Source organism: Astyanax mexicanus, chromosome 18, assembly GCF_023375975.1.
Source record: "Astyanax mexicanus isolate ESR-SI-001 chromosome 18, AstMex3_surface, whole genome shotgun sequence".
NCBI classification, from domain to species: domain Eukaryota; kingdom Metazoa; phylum Chordata; class Actinopteri; order Characiformes; family Acestrorhamphidae; genus Astyanax; species Astyanax mexicanus.
Genome location: NC_064425.1, coordinates 26,075,068 through 26,097,409, shown reverse-complemented (window position 1 = coordinate 26,097,409; position 22,342 = coordinate 26,075,068). Strand labels below are relative to the sequence as shown.

General features: G+C 33.7%; 1 protein-coding gene across 1 annotated transcript; it reads left to right on the top strand.

Annotated features, from left to right (window-relative positions):
* Positions 1 to 1,250: 1,250 nt before the first annotated feature.
* Positions 1,251 to 17,337, top strand: LOC111190084 (myelin-associated glycoprotein). The gene is made up of 9 exons (XM_049467304.1): positions 1,251 to 1,686; positions 3,964 to 4,257; positions 5,780 to 5,879; positions 6,051 to 6,089; positions 10,814 to 10,846; positions 11,024 to 11,605; positions 13,700 to 13,771; positions 13,870 to 13,912; positions 15,077 to 17,337. The coding sequence occupies exons 1-6, from the start codon at positions 1,266 to 1,268 to the stop codon at positions 11,157 to 11,159; spliced, it is 1,023 nt and encodes a 340-aa protein (XP_049323261.1). The 5' UTR covers positions 1,251 to 1,265; the 3' UTR covers positions 11,160 to 11,605; positions 13,700 to 13,771; positions 13,870 to 13,912; positions 15,077 to 17,337.
* The last annotated feature ends 5,005 nt before the right edge of the window (positions 17,338 to 22,342 follow it).

Genomic DNA, 22,342 nt, shown 5'->3' with positions numbered 1-22,342 from the left:
TAAAATACTGTGTATACGTGTATAATAAGTCTAAAATAAGTGTATAATGGGTCGTGGAATGCTTCTTTATGGCCATTTATTTCAAATAATCTGTGCACTTTTGATTAGAACCCAAACCAGTAGGTGGATTTTAAAGCCTCTATCTTTTTACTATTAAAAAGAAAAAAAACTCATATTTAACATACAGCTTTGAAAAAAGAGACAATTAAAAAGTATAAGTTTCTTTGATTTTACCAAATTAAAAACCTTTGGAATATAATCAAGAGGAAGATGGATGATCACAAGCCATCAAACCAAGCTGAACCAATATGTAAAATGTATGCTAAATATGTATTTTTCATTGCCCTTATTAAAAGAGATCATAATTTTAATGGACAGACACAGGTTTCAAACCCATCCCTATACTCACAAGTCTGCTCCCCTTTTTACGTCTACTTTAACAAGTTTGTCCCACTGAGCCTTTAAGGGATGCTATTCACCTGTTTTAGGACTGGTATTGTTTATAGTGTTTAATTTAATTAACCTTTTTTAATGAATGTTTTTATAGACAGTATAAAACAGACTGTAAAGCACTAGAACAATTAACTTGCGTTAATTCTGCTAATATTATTATGGCTGCTGGTGGTGGTGATATTACAAATAGCCTAAATAACACATGTAATAATTTTGGTCACACCTTTGGTATATTTTGGCTCATTATTGCATAATAAAGTGAGGTTTTGCTTGTTTCCTGCTGTCAAATCTGACCAAACATTTGTGAAAACACTTTAGTTCAGACTTCTGTAATTCCAACAAAGTGCGATGGTTTTGGGAAATGTTTGTACTTCAGATGTTAGTTAGTGTAACCATGCATCCAATCAAGTTAGTTTACTGCTAGGCTCTGTTGTTGTGAGGTGAAATGACCCCAATTTTTAAAATTGATTCTAACTAAAAGTATCTTATTGATTTACTGTAATGCTTTTTGTTCATTATTTTGACATTGTGTGTTTTTTTCTCCATATCTGCAGATTATTTTCTTCAGGCTAACACGTGCACTGCTCCAGTATGAAGAAACAGGCAAGATTCCTGTTCTGCTGGCTTTGTCTTCAAGGTACATATCTAACATTTGTAATCACTGATATCGTTATTGTGTATTTGTTTAAACAATGTTAAGGCTCTTACATACTGAATGCATTGTTTGTGTAAAGTATCCACGTCTGAAACACATTGAAACACATTTAAAGCTTTAAAACAGTGTATACTTATACTGCAGTTTTCTGCACTTAATGCCTCAACTCATCAATATATGTATCTTTGTATTTGCAGTGATCTTTGCCTCTGTGTTTTCTGAAGACTGGGGGGCGGCTGTTGTGCCCAGTATGAAAGCACTGGTCACATCTTGTGTTGTGGTACCCTGCACATTCAAGTACCCTGGTACAGAACTTCCAGACTCACGTATGAGGGGAATCTGGCATGAGAAAGCTGATTGGAAAAAAATAATCTATCAGGAAGATAAAACAGTGATTGTAGACAGCTTCAAGCGTCGCACAAAACTACTTGGCAGATTGGGTAATAAAAACTGCACTTTAGAGATTGACGAAATTAAAGACCATGACAACGGCCCGTTCTGCTTCAGGGCTGAAATCCCAGGTCAAGATCAAAATAAGTTTTCCTTTGTGGAAAACTGTGTGTCCTTGATCATGATGCGTAAGTACAGGTTTTTTTTTACATTCAACATTTTTCATATATACAGTTTCTCACATAAGATATGGCATGAAGATATGGCACTTTGACAAAATGTTAAATTTTCAGTTGTTATGGAGAGTTAATGTTGCAAATTCAAAAGAGAAAAAATATATATCAAATATATATTTTTAAATACACTTGGTTACTTTATTATCCTTTGCAGTTATAAAAAAGTCTTTCAGTTTGGATTTTGCCAGTCATTGCTTTTATTTGTGTGTTTTTGTGAATTTTCGGTGGATTTTATGTGGACTTTTCTGTTAAAGACGTTTGTTTTTGGAATCTCTCGTTTGCTTCTGCTTTAGTTTTTTTGCTTCTAAGTTTTTTGGCACAGTTTTCACGGGTGGGCGGGGCTTGGAAGAAGGCGTTCTGCTTTAATATCCATTGGTCAGCTGGTTTTGGACTGACTGCTGGTGTCCTGAACCCTGACCACGCCCACCCCGTCAGCTTCAGGCGTTCTTCCAAACACGGAGCGGACAGGTTTCAGTGCACAACAGCAGCAGATAGTTTTACAATTAAATTTCATACAAACTTTATGTTTAATGTTACATTTAAGCAAGTGTTTCACTCCATGTTAGCTCACTAACTAGGTAACTCACTAGTTCACTGACTAGGTAAGTAGCTAACTCACTAGCTCAATGACTAGTTAACTCACTAGTTCACTGACTAGATAACTAACTAACACACTAATTCTAAAATTAAAGAAATACTCATAACAAGTAGTTAGATACTATTTTTTATTTAAAGTTGAAACTGATTGAGTGCCAAGTCTGCTAGAGAGAAGTTTGTAGTTTTGATCAGAAGTTTCTACACTGTAAGGCTGAATAAGTTGAATTTATTTTAAAAGATTTGAGGAAACCGGTTGCCTTAAAAAAGTTAAGTAATGGGTAATGAAAACTTAAGTTAGCATAACTTACAACATCAAATTATTACAACTAAAGGGGAAGTTGATTTAAATTTTTATTTTTGTTAAACTGTAAAACCAGATAAGTTGAGTTTGCTTAACTTTTTTAAGGCAGCTGGTTTGCTCACATTTGTTAAGTAGTGGGAATGAAAACTTGAGATAGCATAAATTAAAATATCAACTTATTACAACTAAAAGGGAAGTTGATTTATTTCTAAGGTAGCCCAGGGGGAATCAGGTGAGTGTTAGTCAGAAATTGTTGGACACACCCAGTATGCAAATAGATTGTGACAGTAGCCAATGGAAAAGAAGCTACCAATGGCAACAGACTAAATTCAGTTATTATTATAAGTTGGTTCAAAGATCAGTGTAGACACATTTGTATGCTTTCCTATAGGAGAGGTTTGACCACATTTGGTTTGTTTAGATGCTTACTGTACGAAAAGTACTAGACTTTTCCAAAACAATGAAAGTCCAAAAATCATGGTTAAAATAATAATGTAAAAAAATAATAAGACACTTGCTACATGTTCAGCACTTAATAATAAAGTGTATTAATAGAGTTCTTATATATTTCTTATATTATGTAATAATATATTTCTTATAGTGCCTTCATACCAAGCTGAGGTAAAGCTTAAGCTGTCAAACACACATTACTGGGGCTCTCAGTGGTCCAGCAGACTAAGGCGCTGCCACTATGATCGGGAGATTGCTTGTTCGAATCCCGTTCATGTAGCTTGCCATCTGCTACCGGAGCCCTGAGAGAGCACAATTGGCCTTGCTCTCTCTGGGTGGGTAGATGGCGTCCTATGGTGATGTCACTCAGCACAAGGCTTCTGTGAGCTGATGTATCGGAACAGAGTCACTGCGCTTTCCTCCGAGTGTGCTGTGGTGCTACTTAGCAATGCTGCAATCGGTGGCTGACTTTAGATGTATTGAAGAAGGCATGTGCTAGTCTTCACCCTCCTGGTGTTGGTGCATCACTAGTAATGGGGGGAGTCCTATTGAGGGGGTGTGTAATTGGCCTTGTAAATTGAGAAAAAAATGGAATAAAAATTTTGAACAAAAAAAAAACTCACTTTACTGGATACTGTTTACATCTTTCTGAGTAAAATATGTAGTGAAATTTTATTCCACATTACATTCATCTTTCCACATACAATGTATGGATGCTTCCTCCAAATCCATGTACATTCCATGTATTCTCACTGTTCCAAACTGTGACATTGGTACTGTGATGGTTTCGTACAAATACACATACTGTTACACACTTAATAAAAAGCCAGATCTAGTTCTTATATTTTAATGCTAATAATTATTCTGTTCTTGCTGTGTAGCGAATCCAGACGATCCAACGCTGGATCAAAAGGAGGTCTTGGAAGATGGAGTTCCTACCACTTTTAAGTGTTTTGTCCAACACACCTGTCCTAGCCACCCTCCCACCCTCACGTGGAGCCGTGCTAATAAGGATGCTACTACAAAAAACAGGCACCTTTCTAATGGAGTGTGGGAAATAGAGTCCTTGCTGACTTTAACCCCAACAGAGCAGGATGATCACACTCTGCTCAACTGCACTGCTTCTTTTCATGGTGGCAAGAAATCTTTAACCAGTAACCGTATATATATAAAACGTAAGTAAAGTTATGCCTATAGGACATAGATATCCTATTCTGTGTCTAAAATGTTAGAAATGCTTTCAAATCAAAATGCTGAGGCAGGAATGTAATATAAACTGATACCTAGGTTATTAATAGTATAGAAAGGCGGGGCTCCGAGTGGACCAATGGTTCGAATCCCGTTCATGGAGCTTGCTATCAGTAGCTGGAGCCCTGAGAGAGCTCAATTGGCTTAGCTCTGTTTGGGTGGGTACATGGCACTCTCTCACTCTCTCACACTTGCTCAGCACAAGGCGTGATGCTACTCGGCAATGCTGCATCAGCAGCAGTTCAAAAAGAGATGGAGTCTGACTTCACATGTATCGGAGGAGGCATGTGCTAGTCTTCACCCTCCTGGTGTTGGTGCATCACTAGTGGGGGGAGTCCTAAAGTGGGTTGCGTGGGTTGGGTAATTAGCCTTGGGGAGAAAATGGGATTCAAATGTAAAGGAATAGTATAGAAAATATTCTTCAAGATTTTAATTGTGTTATTTGATAACAGTTTGATTTGCTGGTTTTATATATGGCTTATGCAAAACCGTATAGACATTTTCCCTAAGTCTGTCTTCCGATTACTCCAAAATGCTAAAGTAAAATTACTTGTAACATACATTCATACATTAAATACGTGAGAATGAGATTGTTATGAATTTAGTGGTGTGATATAATAACCCTTTGATTTTCATGTTGTACTTGAAACTTACATAAGGAGTACTTTTACAAGTGTTCTTCAACATTTCTTCCTTTGAATTTCTAATTTAATAGGAGTCCTCGTTTGTAGACAACCACATTTTTTTCTTTTTTCTCTTTGCCATCTCACTCTACTCATACTCTAAATTCCTGCAGTAATATACTTTAAATTACACATCAATAATACTAGGGAAATTGTTTTTTTTTTACATTAGTGGTTTCATTTGACAACACCTTGACCTTTAAAGGTCTGCATTTCCAAAATGTTACACACTCCTACAGATAAGTGGTTGTCTTGCTGGTGTATATTAGTTGATTAGACCTGATTAAATGATGTTCATTGAGCTGTAAAGCTCAGTCTCTGCATGAGAAGTATGAGCAGCTTCTCCCCCAGCTCTGCTGTGCATCTTTTTTTTCAAGCAAATGTGTTACATTTGTATTGCTTATATCTATTAACTTGCGATTTCTATTTTAAATATGTTGTTATGATAATATGAGCTGTGATTATAATGATTTTCACAGGTCCAAATTATATTTGCCTAAAAAAAATTCACAACTTTACGTTAATCACACCACAGTTCTATATTGAACATGTATAACTTGTGTTTGAACTTTTTCCTTTGCTATTAGATCAATGCTGGTGTGAACTGCATTATGGATTATCTGATTTTACACACAAGTCAACCCTGATGCTTCCCCAATAACACAGGAGAAGAACACATCTAACAGATAGACCTTAATAAGTTCCACTTTAAAGTATAACCTGTGTGGCTTGGGTATTTTATGTATCTTCTGTGATCTATTTTCAGGTAAAGCCAATATCTTTCACATCATCATTCCAGTGGTTGCTGTGATTGGAACTGCCATTTTATTCGGAGGAGTCTGTTTCGTCATGACCAAGAAATACAAGTGAGTGTGAATAAATATTAATGTGCCGTTATGTAAAAAAAAAGAATGTGCTTGTCTTGTAGTTTGTAGCTTATGTACTATAAGTAATAAGACATTAATTATTAGTTAGTTTCAATACATGATCGTTCTTTATGGTCTTTTTTTCTTTTACATCTCTAAAACCACCATCAGGAGGCAGATTCAAGAGCTCCAGACTAGAGGCTCAGTCGGGTAAGTAAGAATTCTCTCTTGTAAATTACTGTATTTTATTTTAATTGCTTAAAACCCAGGTCTGAACACATAACTGTAGTTGAATTAGAAAACATAACAAATGTTATGTTCATTTGTCAGGAACAGCAATGGTGTTCTCGGGTCATATTGACCCGGTGCATATTTAATTATCCAAAAGGTGTATCCTAAAAGCAGTGTGAATATTTAATTATTAATTATATTGCTAATTATTTTATCAATATTTAGTGCAATGGTGATCCCTAACTCTAACAGATAATGTTTCAATTAGGATAATTCACTCGTTTTTCATAAAAAATACATGTTTAACCTTTTTTTAATGTTTCACTACTTTTTTACTTTTGAAAGACCAAAATATAAAACACAACAGTTTTACATAACATTGAAAAATAACATTGCAATGTTATTTTAGGTTTTGTTTTTGCAGGGGCTGCTTGCAAATATGTGAGATTAACCATTTTCATATTATATGTTGATTACACTAATTAAGGCAAGCAGAAAAAGTTTCATACCGGAAAAATACTTTTAACTATTTTTCCTAGATCTTCAAACTTTAAATGGGTTAAATTGACCTCCAACATAACAGGAAGGTTAAGCTACAGTATATTTACAGTATATTTAACTTCTTGACTTCAATATGAATTAAGTATTTATTTGTAATTTGAACATTCTCCATTTAAAAAAGCTAATTTTCGCTCTATTTTGTGTGCATTCACTATAGAAAATGAATGTGTGAAGGATCACTGCTTCTGTCAGACTGTATACACTCAGATAATATTTTTTGCTTAATGTGTCTCAGATCTGTGTGAACATGCCAAATCAGATTTTTTCAAATCAGAGTTGAGTCACTTTCATGTGTGGTCTGAAATCGTATCCGATCCATGGACATGCGACATGAATGTGAATGGTCAAATAAGAATTAATGCGTCTTTTTGCTTTTATGCATGCGCTATGTGCTTCTCTCTCGTATCCACACATCTCTTGGTGCAGTTGTGCAACTATATCTGCAAAAACAGCAAAAGCAAACCACCTGTCCTTTTTTCACCTCCTCGATCTGAGCATGTACTTCAGACCAGCTGTTTGCTCTCCACTCCAGAAAAGATGCTCCACATATGAGCTGCTAACACATTTATTTCCCTTTATAAAGCTACGAGTTGTCTCTTAAATATGAAGGTTTTTTTTGTTGTTGGAGAAGAAGGCGACATTTATACAAGTATCAATGTAAGAATGTGAGGCGTTTCAGGGACAGTTTCGTTCACATTAAATGCAGATACAGGTCACTTACCTTTGTAAATGTGAACTATCAGTACCTAAAAAAAAAATGGATTTGAGCAAAGTGGCTTGTAATGTGAACGTAGCCGTATTTTTTCCAGCCGATGCTCTAAACCTCCAGCCTAATGGAAGCTTTTTAAATTCCACTAACAAGAGATGGTGTGGGTAGGATAGAATAGCTTCAGTTTTCCTCAAGGCCTGCTTTTTATATAGATCACAGAGCTGGATTTGTTGTACTTCAATGATTTTGCGAGCTATCTTGACCTACTATCTTGATTATTTATTATATTTACTATATATTTGCTATACATTTACTGTTACTTACGTGTAATATGAATGGTCACTGATAATATCAACACTTTTACATTAAGGAACCATATTTATAGTATATATTAATATATATATATAATTATATATTTTTCGATATGCCCTAGTGATGTACAGCTTTCTTCAAGTCTGAACAAAGACAGGGTTTTATAATCTCTAATGTCAAGCTAAAACTATTTTTTTTGAGGTATGTTAAACAGGGTGGTGAAATTAAGACTTTACTTGAATTTTCTCTGAAATGCCTCAGATTACCAGAACGAAGAAGCCAGTAAACCAGCCTGCAGAGTATGCAAATGAGGGTCTAATTTAGATTAAGGAAGTTGGCTGCTTCAGAATAGAGATTGTACTTCTCATTTTCAGTGAACTGTTCTTAAGAACCCACTTATTAAATTCCCACCTTCTGTAATAGCTATGTGACATCTGTGTTCAGAGTTAAAGCCTTCTTTAAATGCATTAGAGGCTTTTGGTTTAGATTAATATACATACAGTGGCGTGAAAACGTATTTGCCCGCTACAAATTTCTTTTGTTTATGCTATGTTTTTTTTGTCATACTAATATTTTTGCAATTATCAAACGAACTTCAATATCAGACAAATTTAACCTGAGTTAATATAAAAAGTATTTTTAAATGATAATTTAATTTATTTATAACAAAAATATCCAAACCAATCTTAGCCCTGTGTGAAAAAGTATTTGCTCCCTAAACCTAATAACTTGATTGTGAAACCCTTGGCGACAACAACTGCTGTTACTGATAACTGGCAACAAGTCTTTCATATCTCTGTGGAGGAATTTTGGTCCACTCTTTTTTATAGGATTGTTTTAATTAAGACACATTAGAGGGTTTTCCAGCATGAACGTCTTGTTTAAGATCATTTCACAGAATCTCAATCAGACTTTGACCTAGGCCGCTCCAAATTCTTTATTTTGATTATTTTTTTAAGCCAAACAGCAGAATTCCTGGTTTCATCGATGACAGCAAGTTGTCCAGGCCCTAAAGCAGCAGAGCAGCTCCAGACCATCACACCATTTCTTGATTCTACACTAATCAGGCCTGGTTGTGTTTAGTAGTAAAATTGAAGTGTGATTAATCACAGTTAATTTAAGGGGGACTTTTTCACACAGGGCAAGACTAGTTTGGATAGTTTTTTTCCTTTAATAAATGAAATTATCATTTAAAAAGCATTTTTTGTAATTACTCAGGTATATTTGTCTAAAATTAATGTTTGTTTGATAATCTATAAAATGTAAGTATGACAAAAATGCAAAAACACAAGCAATTTCTAGACATACATGCCGGCATACATACAGTATTATTGCATGTGGGCATTTACTTGGAGGTCTGAAAGTGAGGTGTGTTTAGGTAAATCACTGACTTAAAAAAATACAAAAAATTCTCTAGCAATAAGGCTAGACCATTAGCATTAGTGGTCACGACAATATTAGCTAGCGGTTCGTCCCATGTAGCTTGTTTTAACACGGTAAACACACAGACTACAGTCTGATATACTCCCCTCTGATTGACTGAAGAGCTAGCGCGATTAGCAGGCTAATGCTAATGCTGCCCCAGCAGTGCTAGCCGGGCTTAGAAGCAGGCTACAGGCCGATAATACTCACCACTAAATGGGGAATAGCGGTTAGTGGCTAATGCTAATGCTACTCCAGTCTAGATGCTGGAGAACTAAACTGACACTACTTTATAACTCTGTACTTCAGCAGAGTGGCTTTACAGCTCCTTACAACCTGACTGGTAAAATTCATACATAAGGCACGCTGGTTTAAAAGGTGCACTGAAGATATTTGGGAACATTAAAGGATTTTAAGTGCACCTTACAGTGCCAAAAATACAGTAAAAAGAAAACTACAGCATGGAGTTTCTCATCATCAGTCAGTGTCAGTCAAATAATAGAGAGTGGATCAGAATGGAGGGGAAGCCTAAAGCTGCTGTACCAGCTTCCCCTCATTCCCCTGGGGTCACTCTCTACTACACACTCACATGGAAAATACCCCTTTACACATACACACATATAAAAAAGAGTTACCCTCTCTTAAAGGTACGGCGCAGCTGTAACTGTAACACTACACAGGCACAAGGCGTGAAAATAGACGGTTGACAGGTGTGTAACCTAGCAATGAGCTTCAAAACGCCGATTCCATGGAGTGTAAGATAGGGCTCTCTGTGTTTGTCATTAAGCTATTCTTAATTTCTGACCACTGGAGCACTGCTGTCTTTAATTTTTTAGTAGGCTGTTTATTCTGAACAGTCCATGGTTTTCGCTGTTACACTGTCGTATGTGAGCTTATATAGAGAGAGACACACTGGAAAAAAAAAAGTAAAATTTACTTAAAAAAAGTTTTGCAACATTCTGCATTTGCTTTTTTCAAGAAAATTTAAATTTAGATAAATTTAAGTAACTTAACTGAACTTCAGTCAATCCTTTCTTTTAGTAAACTTTACTTCATTTATTTTTGCTGAATCAATCCTTTATTTTAGTAAACTTCACTTAATTTCGGCATACAGTTTATTTATACAATAATTTATACAATATTACACAAATAATTTATGATACATAATATATTATAATATCTGATTTTTTAAAATATTTTTAGTTAAAACACACATATTACACAATCTCAAGACATGGATGGCATGTCAGACTTTATACTATACCAAAAAGAATGTATTACATGCCATCCATGTGTTGAGACAGTGAGACTTGGTCTGTTTATAAAATAAATAAATAAAATATACAAAAAATTAAATATAAAATAAATAATTTGAGTAATATTAAGTAATTGTAATAAGGTAATATTGTATGCAGAAATTAAGTAAAGTTTACTAAAAGAAAGGATTGACTGAAGTTTAGTTCACTTATTTACTCTATGTAACATTTAAGTCTTGAAACCGAGTTGAAATTACTTAAATTTATCCGAAATTAAATTTACTTAAAAGAAGCAAATGCAGAAAGTTGCTTTTTTAACTTTTTAAAGTAAATTTTACTCATCATTTTTTTCAGTGCACTCTGGTCTTTAAAAATAAAAGAATATTTTAATATCTTGGATTAAATACTCAAACTTAATGACTGCAATCTTTTGATGTACACAGAATGAGAAGTCGTCTCTCCAGGATGTCCCACAGGTAAAGTTTTCTCTCCTTGTTCATGTTCATTACAAACGCATTTGGGCATCCTGAAATGTATATTTTTGTTACAGATTTATGTAGATTACTGAATGTTTTTTTATTAGGATTTGTGACAAGCTTGTACGTTATTTACGATTTATCTTATACTGTTTCTGTTTACTCTGTGATCAACAGGTTCAGGTCAGTGGACTGGAGGACCACAGCAGTGCTTGGCCAATTATCTCTTTACAATGAATGTAAAATGATGAATGATGATTTATTGCAAATGTCATTTGATGTGATTCCTGCCAAAGTTGCATGTCTGTTCTGACCAGAAGCCACAGGTCACAATCATAACCACCTACTACTCTGTCCACTGTGGGTGGTAATGCCTTGTGTGAGGTATTCTTGATACACAATTATTAAACATGATAATTCATGTCACCTTGGCATGAGCACACCTAACCACATGTACAGATCTGGGTGTTCCCAAGCCATTTCTCTTCTTGATTGATTTACATACTGCTATCCCATGACTTTTGGCATATCACTGTAAGTACACTGCTTACTGCCCAGAAAAAATAGCTTTACATAAAAAACATTCTCAGATAATATATGTCATTTGCACACTGTATTAGGTATTATGCATTTATCCTGGTGTAGCAAATAAGAGGCCATGAAACAATTACTACAGAGCATGATTCATTTAACTATTTCTATTTTACTGAGTTACAGGAGTTACCGGGGGAACGAGCCTAGAGTGCATATGACCGCTAAGTAAGTATTTTTATTTGGGTAATGATAAATACTGTAATTGGAGAGTACTGTGCAGGAATGGAGCTCAGGATTGGCACCATTACAAACACCTGTTAAACAGTACCAGCAGCTTACAGGATAGATAGGAGAGTTTGAAACGTGGCACTAATAAATAAATGAAATCCAAAGTAATCTACACCTAATTATATCACAGTTACTCCTGACCCTGCAATGTGATTGGCTGAGATGTGTTTTATAAGTGCCATTATTAGCCAGTAATGCACTGCAGCCGAAGATCTCCATGTATTACTCCGTCACATACAGGTAACCTAGCAACGATGCAGCGCTTACAAGCCAAACAGCACAGCTACAAACAGAGCAGCTATGGAACTTTTTTAATTTGCGTAGTTTTTGTAGCCAAACAGATCATATTTTCTCGTCCTCTTTAACTCAAAATCTTTCAAAAAACAGTGAAAATGGAACTGTGGTAAAATCGCAATAATCATGCTGTGCTGATCTATTCCTTGTTATAGCCCTCAATCTTGTGTATTATGGCTTAATTAAAGATAATCAAATCTCAGTGTTCTCTTTTTGTAAATTCTGTGATTAAACACTGTGGGCCATATTTTAGTAATCTATAGGTGAGCTGTCAAATGTGCAATGTGCAGCTTGATTTAGGGCGTGTCAGTGTGTCTTTGCTAAAGTAACGACAGGAAAAGTATGCATTGTGCAGCTCAAAACCTGCAAAAGGCATGAACTAATTCTCTTCATTATTCATGCTATGTTTTGGGTGTAAAAAAAAATCAGCATGCTCTGGTGCTCTGACTCTTTGCTCTGGCAAAGGAAACTTAGCTGCTAGTTCATTTCCAGGAACAGAAATGTTATTTTATTCTGTATTATGTTTATTGTTGATGTAAAACTTGGGTTTGCAAGCCTTCACACGCCTCACGCAGGGTATAGTATCTGTATATGTATATTTATTTTAGACTTTATATTAGCACATTTAGTGTCATTAGATTTATCTACATTACATTACATTTGTCCAAAGCAACTTTTGTTCAAAGTGACTTACAATAATGATGTACATTCAGTAAAAGAAGACATAGATGTTCAATATAAAAACATTTAAGACAGGGCCTGAATGAAGGCAAATGGAAATAATGTAATAGAGGAGGAAAGGAGGGGAAGAACGAGGTGAGGTTAGACGTAGTTAGTTTGTTAAAGGTGCATCTATTATTTAGAACAACAGATGAAGTTCACCAGATTACCAAACAAAAAGTGCAGCACATTCACTAAAATATTTTAACGCTGATGCTGGTAATTGTGCATTCTGTCAGTGTGTCAAAATATTATGATAAATATTGAGAATTATTTATTATGAATAATGTATTATGAATATATTATATTATATTATATCTGAATTATGAATAATACTGATATTTATAATATATAAATAATATATAATCCTGAAGAAACTGGACACTCTTAGCTGAATGTCAAAATACTATTTCTAAAATAGGTTTATCCCATTAGTCAGAAAAAAGCCAGATATTTCCACCAGTGACCAGTATCTTCACTTATAAAACAGCTCTGGCAGCTCTGTGTGTACTGGTAGCACAAAAGGATTGAAATGAATATGATATTGGTTTTATCTAAGAAAATATTACATGATCAAAGACCTTAACTAAAAAATGCTTGTGTTATTAGTCAGACATACTGTAAGTAAACTTAAAAAAGACACAGTTCCAATTTAGTTCCAAGTTCAAATTCTGACTGGGTGTTTTGTAAAAAGAAAAGAAAATATTTTGCAGTATACGGAGTGGAATAAGATAAATTCATCAATAAAATCAGATGTAAAGGGTTTCCTGGACAGGGATTAAGCCGTAGACTATGTTTTCTTACAATGGACAATATCCTGTCTGAGAAAAAAAAATATTTCAGCTAAAATTCTTACATTTTTATTGCAAGACACTGGCTTATTAGGTTGACACATTAGGTGCAATTAAAAATAATGTAATAGGCTTTGTAGAAGTCAGCAGGTGTCAGATAAGAAAACAGATTTGTTGGTTAAACAATGTTTCTCACTTTCAAACAATCAAACTTGTGTACTTACAGGCCAAACAACCATGTCAGTGCTGTGTCAGGAAATGCAGGATTCTCCAAACCTCGCTTTCCATCTCCAAAGAGGTACAGTATGAAAAATTCCCTTTCCTTCTTTTTTTTTCTTAATATTAAATTTTTAAACATGTTTAAATTCTCGGTTATCTCGGTTTTAAACATTATAGTGAACACAAGACCTACAGCAAATCTCTGGATACATGCTCAGCAGTGAGTAATTACTTCATTTTTAACTTGTTACTCCGAGTACAATTACATTTTTTATTAAACATTTAGTATTATTGCTTAGTCAATCTATGTTTCTGGAAAATAATTAAGAAAAATCATAAACAGGAAAAATGTTTTATATATACTAGATATAGTTGGGACAAGGCTAATATGTGAACTTTGAATCAAATCAAATCAGATTATTGTCATATCACAAGAGTGCAGGTGTACAGTTGAGGACAAAACTTTAGAGCACATTATTTAGAGAACAATATTTACGAGTAGAATAAGTAAAATAAAATAGAAAATATACAATTAGCCTAAACAATATACACAATAACCTTATAACACCTTAGACATGCTGTAAGGTCACTGCTCTGCAGATGTAAGGTCAGATCTGACTGAATATACAGCTATATACAAAATGTGCAAATGATCTAAAGTAAGGAGACGGAACAGTTGGTGATAGAGTAACTATGAGTAAGTGCATGGTGCAGAATGTGAAACTTTTTTAGTGATTTCAGTTTTCCTCACTAAATGACTAAGTAAAAAGCCCTGTAAAAAATAAGAAACCACTTTCAAATGATGAGTTTTTTTATTTGACTAAACTGAAATCCTCTGAAATACAATCAAGAGGAAGATGGATAATCACATTTTTGCACCAGGAGTGGAATATAGTTATCCAAAAGCAGTGTGTAAGACTGGTGGAGGAGTATGTGCCAAGATGCGTGAAAACTGTGATTAATAACCAGGGTTATTCCACCAAATATTGAATTCTGAACTCTTAAAACTTTATGAATATGAACTTGTTTTCTTTGAATTATTTGAGGTTTGAAAGATCTGCACCTTTTTTTATCTTTCAGCCATTTCTCATTTTCTGCAAATAAATGCTCTAAATGACAAATTTTGTATTTGGAATTTGGGAGAAATGTTGTCAGTAGATTATAGAATAAAACAACAATGTTAATTTTACTCAAAAATATATCTATAAATATCAAAATCAGAGAAACTGGTTCAGAAACTAAAGTGGTCCCTTAATCTTTTAGAAGAGATAATACCTGTAATATTTTTCTGTGCTCCCAACATCCCTTTTTACCATCTCCAGTTTTAAGAATTTCAGAAAAGAAAGAAAACTGTGGTCTCAATTTCTTCTCTTTTTATCTACAGAACTACGATGAGGACGATTACACCAATGTGGGGGACTTGAGCATATATGGGAATGTCTGATGATAGATTATAGAGAAGATCGGATCAGCCTCTTTTTGTATTTCTTTGATCTCATTTGATTATGTCGGGACATATGTACAGTTCTGATTTCCAATCACACTTAATTAGGTTTCAGCAGCAACATAACAAAAACTAGAAGGACTGCAAATCAGTAAATTACAACCGTAAAAAAGGCATATCAACTTTGCAAAAAATGTTAGTGAGCCTGGTTGTTTTGTGTACTTTTTTTTCTTCCGTATTGTTTTTTCTTTCCCCCACATCTTTTATCATTTTCACCTTGAGTCACATATTAAACTTAGCAGTGTCTTATTTTGAAAGAGAGCTATCACTAACCTTTTCTGCTCGGATTTGACAGTAAAGACTATTTTTTAAGGCAAGGCACTGCAGGTGAATTTGAATTTTTTGTGTTACAAATATTTTGCAATTGTATGTTTAGATATGCAAATAAGGTCATATCTAACCAAATATGCATAAATCTGCATACATTTTAAGTAGACACGTTCTGTTTTAAATTATCTTTTCAGTTCGTTGACATATTAGAATTAAACTTACTAGGGTAATTTTGGGATTTCTCTTTTTCAGCACTCCAGTAATCCAAAAAAAAAACAAGTGTTCATCAAGTTTGTGCATTAAATCTAAGTCAGGCAGTAATGTACAGCGCAAATGTATAACTTATAGGGATAAAATGTAAATATAGAAATATGTGTTATATATAAATGGTACCAATTTGACTGAAGGCTGAAAGTTTGAAAAAAAAAAAAACATTTTAGTAAAACAGCCTTAATCTGTACTGTACCATATTTTTGCACTATAAGGTGCACTTTAAAATCATTTAATTTTCCCAAAAATCGTCAGTGCATCTTATATATAACCCTGTGTGCATTATGTATGTATTATTTTTTTTTAACAGTCAGGTTGTAAGGAGCAGTAAAGTCACTTCACTGAAGTACAGTGTTTTACAGGAGTTTCAGGTTAGTTTTTCAACACAGAGCCTCGAGACTGGAGCAGCATTAGGATTAGCCCCTAACTTTAAGCTCTAGCTCTTTTGTTATACAGAGGCGAGTATTATTGACCTTTAGCCTGCTGCTAATCCCGGCCAATAATAACACGTCAATGTATTATGTGATTAATTTATAGCACACAACTAATCATTACATATTTTTATATAGGCTTATCAGGCAGCAAACACATTGTTGTATATTGTTGACAAGTTACTAACAGCTTATTTCTTATTACACACATCTTGTTGCAACCATATAATTCATAATGTTGCTATGGAGTAATAAGTAGCAGAATAAGGATCAAAATAAGAATCTAAGATTCTTGTTTTGAGTATTTATCTTAAATGTAATATTTTTGTTGTTAGTAAAAAAAAAATTATATATTCATCTAAAATACATACTGTAAAATATCTCAAGTAAAAACTGTATGCAGAAGTCATAATTTTTTGGTTTTATATTTTAAGTATAGATAATAATAATAATAATAAAGGAAAGTATATATGTATGTAGATAGCATTGCCAGCAAATTATTCACACTTATCCCCTATAAATATTTTTTTATAGCTTTGATTTGTAATTAAACATTGAAAGAGTAGAGTGTCCCAATACTTTTGTAGATATAATGTATGTCTCAGTCCTTATAAATAAAGGTCAAATAAATAATAAAGGAACAGGGAGGGGTATTTGATAAGGTCATATTTTACATATTGTAGAGCTCTTAAAGCTGCCACCACCCTATTTTTTTAGTGCAGGGGGGTTTCACTTCCTTCTACAGCTCGCTGATTGATTAGATTTATCTTCTCACACTCGTCTGTAAAAAAAACTCACTGAAGCAGCAAATGTGTTCATGCATGTAAATAGATTAACCCTGGTTTGACGCAGATGGAACTTTTCTAATAAGAATCGTAGGCGGTTCAAACAGGCTTGATTTTTTTATAGTACAGATAAACAACTTTAAGGAAGCTGCATTTACATATTTAGTTCTCTTCGTGTATAAACATTATTATTACCAGTAACTAGCATTTTCTTTTCACAATAAAGGTGGTCAAGCCATGCAAACCAATGTGATGCAATAATATTTCATTTTTCATTTAATTCCAAATATATATTTTTGTATTTTTTGCAGCAAACATGTCATGAAGTGTGTAATGTGTCAATGATTTTAAAATGCATTTTTAAACAATAAAATGTTGGAAATTTTGTAGTCTCTCTTGATTTTGTAATTCTTATATTTTATTAAAATATTAAAAGGAAAATTCCCCCAATGAAATAGAGATACCTTGCAAAAGAAATCACCTAACATATTTTACCCCTTACTCTTGTTTCTAATACAAAACACAAAATCAAATATAAAAAACAACATATGATCAGTTTAAAATATTCATGATAATATAATGATGTTTGTCTTGCACAAACAGTTATTTCTGATCAATTTTGTAAATCTTTTTTTTTTGTACCAGTCACATTTGTGAATACATCCCTTCCCATTCAAACTATTAAAACATGGATTTATTTATATAAAAGAGTTAAACACCAGAATATGCTCTTTATTTTAGATTCAAATTAGCACCTCTTGCTCTGTTGACAGCTTTGTACATCTCAGCATTTTCTCTGTCAGCTTTATGAGGTAGTCACCAGAAATTTTTCGCACCAGGAGTGGCATAAAGTTATTCAAAAGCCAAGTGCCAAGATGCATAAAAACTGTGATTAGAAAAACAGGTTTTTTTCCACCAAATATTGATATCTACAGTTAACTCCAGTAATATTCCCTCATAGTGACTCTAGGCACTGTACTACAATAGCTATACAGCAGTGTTTGATATTTGACCTTACATCATTCAAGCTCATAGGTGCAGATTTTTTAATTATAAAACATAACTTCACAGATTAAAAACATAAAAGATTATCATAAAATATTGTATTTAATATTATTGGTTTTATCCATGGTTTATTTTTTAACTAATAACTATGAGATTAAAGTGCTGAATGCCATTCACTATGTGTCCAAATGTTTGTGGTGAAGGGTAAGTGAAGGGTGTGATTGGAGATAACCACACCTTCACACTCTTATTCTTAAATGTTTTATACATTTATATATACAGTTATTATTTTTACTGTTCACATTATAATTCACTTAATAACCTTATGATCTCTGCTCTCTTTTTAACTGTCACTATGACAAGGCTTTGGAGGATGTTTTTACTTTTTCAGGAATCAGGAAGGTCAGAGTGTTTTCATCAACAATGAGAGCTGTGAGCTTGTTCCTTTTATATATCTGTAATGCTGAAACTATTTTTCAAGTAAACTTTAATATATTTTAAATTCTAAGCTCTGACTCATTGGTCATCATTTCATGTTCTGAGATTTCTCACATCCGAGTTTTATCTAAGTCATGCTGTGGTAAATTACCCTACAGTGGACATCTCTTCTAATAAATACTTTAGTATTCTTTAAATTGCACACATTGCTGGTATAGGTAAAGTTGACAGGAAATACATTTGTATTATTGCTGCTCTTAGATTATTAGTTTGTGTATTTACTATGAGGGCTTTTTTTCTCACCGTTTTGTTGGACAGAAATGTTCTTTTTAAAACACTTTCGAACATTAAACTCATTAGAAAAAGTGAAGTGAAAGCAAATTTCTCAGAGAGCAGCTTAACTTTAAAAGGTCTCAGACAGCCACCCATCTGCTGAACAAAAGAATGGAAACTTTCCACATGCAAATATCTTGAGTCTGATTTAGGTACAATGGAGAAGTTTATTAGTGCAGAAGCCACTTCTCATTTTCAGTATGACAGATCAGACCATACTGATAAGACCGTACTGCTTTTTACCGCTTGTCTCTCTTTTTTCTTTTCATTTGCAACACTGATTTTCATGTTCAAACAGGAGGGTGGAGGAAGTATACCACTGCTACCAGTGATAATAATAATAATAATAATAAAAATAATAATCTATTAAAATATATCACTCTGCACACAGGACTTTATTTACATACTAAAACTATACCTAACAGCTCAGTCACACTGCAGCCACCAATGTCTTTTTACTCATCTTTTTTACTCTGCTCACAACGCATATACTGTATGTCAGTGTAAAGAGGAATCATCTGACAGGAATGAAACTTGGTGGGTAGTTTTAACTTTGTTAGACATACAAATGAATCAAGTTTAATGCTGGAATTTGAATCTGACATAAGCAAGGAGGGTCCTTATCATGGTTTCTGAATTACTATGTAACAGAGGTCACTAATAGGCAATCCGCGGTCCGTGTCCGGACCCAGACCTTGTCCAATCCGGACCCAAATCGATAAACTACTAAGTAAGATTTAATTCTGACAGAGTTTACTTAAAGCGACGGAACGTTTCTTGTTTTGCGGTAAACGTGCTTTGTGGCACATTAAATTCACAGACCAATCACGTGTGCTGTAAGATCCCCAAACACTCTCCTCGGCCAATCAGATCTGTGCAGATGCGGGAGCGCGGAGCACACATAGGCGAAGTACACGGTGAGAAGCAGCAGTCAGAGAATAAAGCAAGAAAGTCTAATTCAGGTGGTGCGCACAGGAAAAAGAAATGAAAATACTACATTTATAAAACATACTAACAGTAATAATATTAAATAAAATAAAACGGCTGTTTTTAAACAAAGCTGATATTCAGGCCAAGTTCAGTAAACATTTCCCCATATATTATACGATTTGTTATTCATGTAATTATCATGACAGGCAGGCCTAAATCTAATATAAATAAAACCGAACAGAATAAATATAGCATTTTGAGTCACATTAAGAGACTCAATAAGTTAAATTATTGAGGTTGTTTCCATTTATTGTATGATGAGCCAATAATGTAATTACTGTAACAGGCCTATTTAAAACAATACATATTGTTGAAATATACTGAATAGTATAGATAAAACACTGACAGAACTATAGGCTTCTTCAGTAAACAGGATATAGCACTGAATCATAACACAAGTTAAAAATGATGACGGTCCGCACCATTGCCTTACAAAATTTTCTCTAACTGGATCGTACTGAATTCTAATTAAATTCCCCTGCTATATAAGGTTGTCTGTTGTGTGTGCTTTCCAACATTTCAAGAACAGTTGGAAGAGTTCGAGAGTAGTCCCATCACAGGACTGGGAAATCTGGATGGTCTTATCGTGGTTTTGTTCACCAGACTGTTTGTGTGGATATTGACATATTGTTAGCATTCTGTTAGTACCAGCACCATTGGCAGACGGATGCATAACGCAGGACATGCAAGCTGCATGACCGGGATTCGATGAGTCAGCAAGATTAATTTTTTTTTAAACCCTTCATTTTAAATGAACCATTAAAGAAGCCGGTGTCACAATACGTTTTATCCAAATAGTGTAAGTGAGTGTTCTGATACAGATCTCTTCTTGGCCTAAAATTTTAATAATCCTGAAAATATTCTAAAGTAATTCCCCTTCTACATTTCTGCTTTTTAGATTGCATGCTGTGAAAGTGTCTCTTTTAAAAATACCACATTCATTTCTCTTTCTTAAGAAAAGGAGATCTGAAATCTCTTTGAAAGTGAATTACAGGAATTTTAACATCCTTCCAGAAAATAGCAAGACAAAGAAAGCCTCATAAGTTTGGTTATGCTAAAAACTCTAAACAGTTTATTATGAATAGCTGAAAGTAATGTTCTTTCTTATATATATATTTTTGTTTTAATTAAAAAAAATCTTTTACTTTTGCTTATAAAAGGACAAAGGTCATAGACAAAAGTAATGTATTAATGAGACACCGGCTCATTTATTGTTTTTTTTTCTGAAATCAATGGTATAGTAAAATAAAAATATGATTAAATAGGCATGACTTGGAATCATTTGTACTTCATTTTAAGGTAGTTGTTAATTTTCTGTGTTGTCAATACTGGTATTTAAAGGTTTTACATAAACCCCCTTCTTGAGAAAGCAGTGGTACAATTCTGTGCACTATTCAAACTGGGATGTTTACCTGGGGTGAAAACTGAAAAGTCAGTTATTAGTTATTACAAAGGGTTTGTTTAGTAATATGATATTTAAAATAGTTGTTTTTTTAATTATTTTTTTAAAATAGAAGGTAGTTGATTAAGACGATGCAACTGGCCCACTTCTGCACATTGTCATTTCATGCAGTTGAGGCCTATCTCTGGTGTGTATTTTTGGTGTATTTGGCCATCAAACAAATGCAGAGCGTTGTCCAGGGACATTACCTGGGTATGTAAAGATTCAAGGCTCAGTATAGTTGATAATATGATTTTTTTTTTTTTTACCAGTTTTACCCTTTGTAAGACGCCATGTGAGATAGAATTCAACATGGTTGATTATTGGTCTCTTAATAAAACACATTGAAACAAGAGGAAAAACACTGCTTTTAACAAAAAATATGTCTAAAAACATTTTTTAAAAGTTTTTTTTTACTATGGACAGAGCCCAGAAATGTTTCCCCAGTAAATATTAATCCTTTAATAAAGCTTGCAAAACAGAATTTCAACAATGCAATCTATGAAACAATTATGAGGGATTATCAGAAAATGCATTTATTCATTGTAAAATGCACAAATGCAAAATGCAGTATGTTTTACATTGTGCATACTGTATATTTAATCATATTACCACTGTATTGTACTGTTTAATACAGTAATAATCACAGGACTTTAAGTATTATCACAGTAATGGGCTGCTGTAGAATACAGCTATACCTTTTCAGCTAGTCTGCAGTTTCCTAGACATCTCTCAGGAGATTTAACTTGTTATTACTGTACATGTGCCTCTAGGAAAATGTAAAGATAAGGCTTAAATTTGCATCTCCTCTGACAGGATACAGGCAAGGATATTTATTAATAAACCTAGAAGATAAATAAGACATCAGTCCTAATCGATTCTAAGATCACACAATTCGTTCTCCTCAAAGAACACGGGACATTGCCTCGCTACAGCCAGAACTACATTGTAAGTTATAATTTTATTAGTTGCTGATACAGAGGTGCAGTCGAGGGACGGTCTTTCTAAATTAAATTTATATCTGAAATATATATATTACATATATATATATATGTTACAGATGTTTTGTAATTTATAAAACAGAACAGATCATCTTATCAACACGTTTTCTGATTTAAATGTTATTATTATTTATTCATGAATGAATTTATATTATTTAATAATTGTGTTTTTCACATGCAAT

Coding starts and splice junctions, on each gene's coding strand:
- LOC111190084 (XM_049467304.1), top strand. CDS start 1,266: ATGCCTCAACTCATCAATATATGTATCTTTGTATTTGCAGTGATCTTT. Junction 1,687..3,963: donor TGTGTCCTTGATCATGATGC/GTAAGTACAGGT, acceptor CTTGCTGTGTAG/CGAATCCAGACGATCCAACG. Junction 5,880..6,050: donor GTCATGACCAAGAAATACAA/GTGAGTGTGAAT, acceptor AACCACCATCAG/GAGGCAGATTCAAGAGCTCC.